This window comes from Eutrema salsugineum, unplaced genomic scaffold (assembly GCF_000478725.1).
Source record: "Eutrema salsugineum unplaced genomic scaffold, Eutsalg1_0 scaffold_4, whole genome shotgun sequence".
Taxonomy (NCBI): domain Eukaryota; kingdom Viridiplantae; phylum Streptophyta; class Magnoliopsida; order Brassicales; family Brassicaceae; genus Eutrema; species Eutrema salsugineum.
The window spans coordinates 7897689-7905372 of NW_006256686.1; the positions used below are offsets into that span (position 1 = coordinate 7897689).

Consider the following 7684-nt stretch of genomic DNA (forward strand, 5'->3'; position numbering starts at 1 on the left):
TCAAGAGATCAAGCCTGAACGTAGTTTGATTATTGTTGGGTCTTAGAGGTGGTAACATTTGAGATTCATAACATTCGAGGGTTTTATCTTTGGCACTCCGGTTCTGGTGTTTGCGAGCTTATAGACACCGTTGCGCATTATCTCCGTGATCCTATATGGGCTTTCCCAGTTAGTGCCCAGCTTACCGGCACCTCATTCCTTAGTGTTGTCGAATACCTTGCGTAGAACAAAGTCGCCAACGTTAAAGCACCGTTGTTTTACACCGGAATTGTAGTAGCGAGCAACGTCCTGCTGGTAATTCTGAATACGGACTAGAGCTCGATTTCTTTGTTCTTCGATCATATCTAGCCGATCTCTTAGCATTTCTTCATTGAGTTCTCCGTTTTCCAGAAAAAAGTCTGACAAATACTTGGTACTGATGCTTCAGCTGGTATCACGGCTTCTATGCCGTAAGCTAAGGAAAAGGGGGTTTCACCGGTTGCTATGTGGGATGTAGTTCTATACGCCCAGAGTACTCCCGAGAGTTCTTCACTCCATCGGGATTTTTTTGAGTCTAGCCTCTTCTTGCAGGACAGTTTTTGTTCGCAGCCTCCGCATGTCCGTTCCCTTGCGGGTACTGGGGTGTGGAGGATGTGAGTTTGATCTTCCAAGTGTTGCAGAATCTCGTGAACTTTATGGACGTTAAGTTCATCCCGTTGTCTGTTACGATCTCGTACGGGAGCCCGTGTCTGCAAACTACAATTTTTCCAAACAAAGTTTTCGACTTGCTTTCCAGTGATCTGTTGATATGCTTTGGCTTCTATCCATTTGGTGAAGTAATTGGATAGGACGAGTAGGAAGCGGACTCTGGCACGACCGAAACAACTAACAGTTTTACTACGTCCATTGACCATCTCATGAATGGATAGGGCGCAGATATTGAGGACAACTTGTCAGCTGGTTGATGGATCATGGGTACATGCCTTTGGTATTTGTCGCACTTCGTAGAATAGTTTTCGCAGTTCGGAATTTTGGTAGGCCAGAAGTATCCTTGTCTTTTGATGTGGACCGCCATAGCTCGTTCTCCGGAGTAGCTTCCGCACACTTCTTCGTGGATTTCAGCCATAATTGTCAGGGTCTTGATACCGTGTACACATAGCAAGTAAGGCTCTATTAAGATACGTTTGTAAAGCTTGTCCTCCATTATGCAGTACCGGGCACTTTAGGCTTTAAGTTTTCTTGCCACCCATTTGTTAGAGGGAGTTGTGCCGTTCTGAATGTACTCCATGATTGGGGTTCTACAGTCTGGTCTGCCTAAGAACTCTTTGCAGTCGTCTGGTTCATCTTCTGGTTTTGGGGCAGGAGCGAACTGATCCTCAGGATCGGGGAGCTCGTTACTTGGTTTGGATGGCGGTGTATCAGACCGATTCTCGGTAGTTTCCGCCTCGACTCTGTTGGATGGTCCCGCTTCGTCGGTGGCAGTAATAACATTGACTGCTTTGGGAGTTACGTCAATGCTTGGTTTCTCAATCCGTTCTACGGGGATTACTCTTTTAACCAGCAGGTCAGAAGTAGATTCTAAAGCTGCCAAAGTGTCAGCGGAGGTGTTTTCTCCCCAACAAATCTTGGTTAGTTCGAACGAACTGAATTGTTCTGTTATTTGTCGTACGACCTTTAAGTATGCTTCCATCCGCTCATCTTTTGCTACATAGTCGCCATGGAATTAGCTAGTAACTAGTCGTGAATCACTGAAGGCACTTATCTCTGGGGCTCTTATTCCGAGCGCTTGTCTGAGACCGGCTATGAGGGCCTCGTACTCGGCCTCGTTATTAGAGGCCGAGAATCCTAATTGGAAAGACTGCTTGAGGATTTCATTTGTTGGGGATACAAGTTTGATCCCGACTCTGGACCCAAGTTTTGACGATGCACCAACTACGTGGAGTGTCCACTTTTTATTGGTGGGTGCCCAGTCGTTTGAGTCTAGGGTGAGTTCTATGATGAAGTCTGCTAGGACTTGAGCTTTCGCGCAGGTCCTGATCTTGTATTCAATATCATACTCACTTAGCTTGATGGCCCACTTCGCGAGGCGTCCTGATTGGCTGGGACTATGTAATATAGCGGGAAAGGGCTGAGAGGTCATTACTATTATTGAATGGGATTGGAAGTACGGGTGTAGCTTTCTGGCTGACATTACGACTTCCAGAGCTAGGTTTTCTATAGCGAGATATCTGGTTTACGCATCTACTAGTGTTTTACTTACGTAGTAAATGGGTTTTTACTCGTTTTGCTCTTCACGGACGAGTACGCTGCTTACTGCGGCAGGAGATACGGCTATATAAAGATATAAAGGCTCTCCTTCGACCGATTTAGCTAGGATGGGCGGTTCACTCAAATAAGCTTTGAGTTGTTGGAATGCTGTTTTGCACTCGTCGCTCCATTGGAACTTTTTGTTCCCTTCAACAGTTGGTAGAAAGGTAAACACTTATCCGTTGATCTTGAATGAAGCGGTTAAGGGCTGTTATTCTTCCCGTTAATCTTTGGAATTCCCTTGTCATTTTAGAGGAACACATCTCGAGGAAGGTTGAAATCTGTTTAGGGTTAGCTTCTATTCCTCTTTATGTTAATATGTATCCGAGGAATTCTCCGGATGCTACTCTTGACGAACACTTGGTCGGATTGAGTTTCATTCTGTATTGGTTCAATATCGTGAAGCATTCTCTAAGCTGTGCGACATGGTCCTTTTCCTTCGAGGATTTGACAAGCATGTCGTCGATATAGACCTCCATAGTCTTGCCGAGCTTTTGGCAAACATTTTGTTGACTAGATGTTGGTAGGTAGCTCATGCGTTCTTTAGACCGAATGACATTACTTTGTAATAGTATGTGCCACGGTCTGTTATGAATGCAGTCTTTTCTTGGTCTTCGGGGTTCATGAGTTTTTTATTATACCCCAAGAAAACATCCATGAAGGAGAATAGTTCGTGACCGGCTATAGCTTCAACTAGTCGATCTATGTGTGGGAGTGGAAAGCTGTCTTTTGGGCATGCCTTATTAAGGTCGGTGAAGTCCATATAGACTCTCCACTTCCCATTTTCTTTTTGACAACGACTGGGTTGGCTAGCCAGTTGGAGTACTTGACCTCCCTTATCAAACCGACCTTGAGTAGTCGATCGACTTTGTCATTTACTGCCTTAGCTCTGTACGGGCCGAGCTTGCAGCGTTTCTATTTGATTGGTTTGAAAGTCAGGTTGACATTTAGTTTGTGGGAGGTTATCTGTAAGTCTATCCCGGGCATGTCCTCTGTGGACCATGCAAAGGTTGCGATATTCTCTTTAAAGAACTTTGTGAGCTCTTTGCGGACAGAGTTCTGACCCGATGTTGACCACTCGATCGAGGTGCTTGTCATCAATACAGACTGGAACGACCAGGTTCTTGCGCGGATCGCGAATCGTAGGGTCATTCCCTCGCTTAGTCTGTTTTTCGACGAGCTCATCTTGTTTATGTAATTGCTACAAGGGGGACTGCTCAATTTGTTTGTAGCCAGTCATGTAACACATCCTGGAGGCTCGCTGGCTTCCGCGGAGAGTTTTGACTCCTTCAATGGTTTGAAACTTCACACACTGGTGGTATGTAGAAGGTACCGCTCTCATATTATAGAGCCAGGGTCTTCCGAGTATGGCATTGTAGGGGGCAGAGCGATCTACAACTTCAAAGATTGTCAATTGCTGAACTTCGCCGACTACTATCGGAAGTGTGATAGTTCCCATAGAGTAGGTGGTTTCTTCTGCGAAACCGGTAAGTGGTGATTTGGTGCCACATAGAGTGTCATCACCGTAACCCATTTGTTTGTACGCGCTGTAAAACAGCACGTCAATAGAGCTTCCAATATCGATCATTATCCTGGATAGCTTACATCCCCCGACGTCAGGATGAACTACAAGAGCATCGTCATAGGGTTTGTCTAGGTTGAGCGTCTCGCTCTCCAGGAAGGTTATCTTGTGGTCGGGACCCTGTAGGGGAGCGCGCTCCCGCTTGTCGGTCTCGACCCTCATTTGGTAGGCTTTTATGGAGTTTACCAAATTTTGGCAGAATTTTGAACCTCCGGATATAAAGTATATGTGTTTAGGCCGGTGTGGCTCGAAAATATCTAAGACTCGCAATGGGTTGCGAGGTTCAGGCTTTGCAGCCTCGCGGACCGCCAGCTGTAAACTTTCAGCCTTCGAGGTAGCATCCTTTTTGGGAGCAGGTGGTGGGGAGATTACTGATTTCATAGATCTTTGGCACTGACTGAGCCCTCAGAATATGAGATCTATTCTCTTTTTAGGGGCTAGAGAGGGGTAGTTCGGATTTTCTTCTGCGGGAGCTTGCTCCCTTTTCTTTTTAGAGGTTTTCTTGGTTTTCGTTGAAGTTTCGGACTCCTCCTTTTTCTCTTCGGGATCCTCCCCATTTTCCGTGGTTTTTCCGGCGAGTCTAGCTTTTTTGACTAAGAATGTGCGGCATTCTTCAGTAGAATGTTCCTTTTTGTTATGATGGGTGTAGAATTTGCTAGCATCATAGGTGGATTTCTTCTCTTTTTTAAACGAGTTCCCGATAGTGAAAGCATGCAACCCCTTGCCGCCGGGCTCTTTTTTGGCCGCTTTTTTAGCAGCAGTGAGGTTGGGTGTTAGTAACCCGACTTCGAATTGCTCTCGGAGGATATGTTGCTCCTCCTTGTAGTGAGTGAAGCTCGAAGCTTTGTGCAGAGCGTCATCTAAGAGACACCGGACAGTAAACTGATAGTTCCTGTCTGAAAGGTGAATCGAACCAAAACCCTTGTTTGAGCGCGGAGAGTGCTACTCCCTCGTTTAGGTCGGATATCATGGATTTAATTTCTTTGAACCTAGTCAAATAGGATCGCAGGTATTCCTGATAATTCTGTTTGCAATTCCACAGATCAGCTTCCGTAGCTTTGGATACGATGAATACTGAATATTGCTTAAGGAAGGCTGAAGCAAGTTGTGTGAAATTGTCAATGGATCCTTCTTCCAATCCGGCGAACCATTCTAAAGTGTGTCTGACTAGTTTTCTGTGAAGAGCCGGCAAAAGCCTGCTTCTTTTTCTTTGTCGTTTAGGTGAGCCCGAGCTACGGCTAGCCTGAAAGCTCTGAGGTGGATCTCGAAGATCGTCTGCCGCAGCCACTTTGTTTTCAGCTTGTCCGGATCCAAAGATTGCTCGATGATTGACTGTCGAACTAAACATCTGGGTGCTGTTAGTTCGAGGGGGAGTGACGAACTGCGTAGACGGGTTGTTAATTGCGATATGTCCAAACTCCAGGCGAGAGATTGGGGGCGTACTTTGATCTTCCTCTTCGGATATATCGTTTGAGTCTTTGCCTTGAGTTTGGGTTAGTCGTGCCTGCTCTCGCCGCATATCGGCTATCTCTTTCTCATTTCATGCGAGGATAGTTCGTTGCTCGCGGGCTTGTTCCGCCAGAAAGGCTAGCATCCTTCGGAATTCCAATAGGTCGTCACTGGTTACTGTCTGAGATGATCCAGCTCGGATGGGTTCAGTTTGATCTGAACTACTAGATCCAACTTGTGGAATTCCAGGTCTCATCCAAGTCCGCAAGTACGTGAACATTGGAGCCGTTCTGGACTCCGTGCGCGTCACGGAGGTTATGCCGATAGTTTGCGTCGCACTCCAAGTACTAGTTTGAGTCGAGCTGGTTGTCGGATTTGCGATGCTCGACTCGTTCGTCTGTTTCTGGGCAGACGAGCTCTGTTGATCGGTGATCTCGACACTTCCAGATCGATTTGTGATGCTGGGGTTTAGTGCGAGGCCGGAGCTTGTCTTTGGGCTAGGTATCTCAGTGTTTCTGGGATCCATTTTGTTCTTACTTGTCTTTGAAATCGGTCTCTGGTGTAAAAATTTTTTTTGTTTCTTTCCCACAGACGGCGCCAAAATGTGGATCCTAAAATCCACACTCAAGAATTTAGTGTGTTAGTTTTGTGTGGAAGGTTTTGGGCAAGAACTTCAATAAGATCGATATAAAAGAGAAGACAAGATTCGACGAATTGGATTTTATATTGATAAGAATAATTTTACAAAGTGCTCTTTTGGCTCAGCATGGAAGGAAATTTACAATGTGTTAAACTCCTATTTATACTAGTTTGCCGAGCCGAACGAATCCAAGGTTTGTGGGTTGATACGTTATCCCCTTCTCCGAGATCTCCGCGATCTTCACTTATCCACATCTCCTCGTTCTCTTAGTCCGACTCGTGTTGAGCATATTCCCAGAAGATGCCAATTCTCTCATGTTTGTGGGCTTGAAGGCCCAGAGTACCATGTGGGCTGGATTTGGGCTAAATCCAAAACCAACACTCCTCTTTGACTAGATTTCTTCTGGTTTAGTTTCAAACCAAAATGGAATCATTCAACAGTCCCACTTGCCATTTTGTGAATCAAACCGAGGTTGTTACGAAATCTCTCAAAACTTTGTCCACTCAATGCTTTAGTAAATACATCAGCTAGCTGTTCTTCTCCTTTACAGTACTTTAACTGAATTTCTCCATTCCTCTCATAATCCTTGACGACATGGTACTTGATTTGGATGTGTTTAGTTCTTCTGTGCTCAACAGGATTCTTCACAATCGCTATAGCAGATTGACTATCACAGTAAATAGGTACTCCCTCTTGAGAATTGATCCGCAGGTCTTCAAGTAATCTTCTTAGCCATGTTGCTTGGTTTGATGATGCACATAAAGCCATATACTCTGCTTCTGAGGTTGATTGAGCAATGGTATCTTGCTTGCTTGTTTGCCAAATAAAGACTGCAGATCCAATACTGAAGAAATATCTTGTGGTTGATTTCAAATCCTCTTTACATCCTCCTCAATCGCTGTCTGAATAACCAATCAGTCTAGCTTCTTTAGCTTTAGTAAACCATAGACCCATGTCGATCATTCCCTTGATATATCTTAAAACTCGTTGTGCATCCTTGCGATGAGATGTTGTTGGTTCCTTCAAGTATCTAGACAAGTAAGAAGCAGCAAACATCAGGTCCGGTCTTGTAGCTGTTAAATATAACATAATTCCCACTAGATTTCTGTAGACTTTGCTATCAGCAGATTCTTCTTGTTCTTTCTGATGCTTGCGTTGAGGTATCAATGGTGTAGTCATGATTTTACATTCCTCCATGTTAAATTTCTTCAACAACTTCTTGGCATAAGATTCTTGTGAAAGAAATATGCCATCTTGTTTCTGCACAATCTCCATTCCAAGAAAGTAATTCAGTAGACCCAAGTCTGACATTGCAAACTTATTTTTCATAACATTCTTGAATTTACTCACCATGCCTTCATCATCTCCTGTGACAATGAGATCATCAACGTATATACATACAACCAAGATCTTTCCATTGTTTTTTTTTGTATATAATGCATGATCATTGTCACTTCGCTTGAACTTCTCTCTTTGAAAGAACTCGCCTATCCTGCAGTACCATGCTCTTGGGGCTTATTTAAGTCCATAGAGAGCTTTGTGCAGCAGTAGAACATAATCTTCCTTTCCCCTCCTTTAAAATCCGAGAGGCTGCTCAGCGTAGATTTCTTCTTCTAGTCTTCCATTTAGAAATGCAGATTTGACATCAAGTTGAAAGAGTTGCCAACCCTTTTAAGCTGCTACTGCAATGAGTAATCTGATGGTTTCATGTCTTGAAACCGGAGCAA

The 7684-nt window shown here is 44.5% G+C and overlaps 1 protein-coding gene across 1 annotated transcript; it reads right to left on the minus strand.

Annotated features, from left to right (window-relative positions):
* Window positions 1-6848: 6848 nt before the first annotated feature.
* Window positions 6849-7310, minus strand: LOC112084436 (uncharacterized mitochondrial protein AtMg00810-like). The gene has a single exon (XM_024153571.1). The coding sequence runs from the start codon at window positions 7308-7310 to the stop codon at window positions 6849-6851; it is 462 nt and encodes a 153-aa protein (XP_024009339.1).
* Window positions 7311-7684: the final 374 nt, after the last annotated feature.

Excerpts from the sequence above, each read along its gene's own strand:
- LOC112084436 (XM_024153571.1), bottom strand. The coding sequence starts at position 7,310 with ATGGTGAGTAAATTCAAGAATGTTATGAAAAATAAGTTTGCAATGTCA.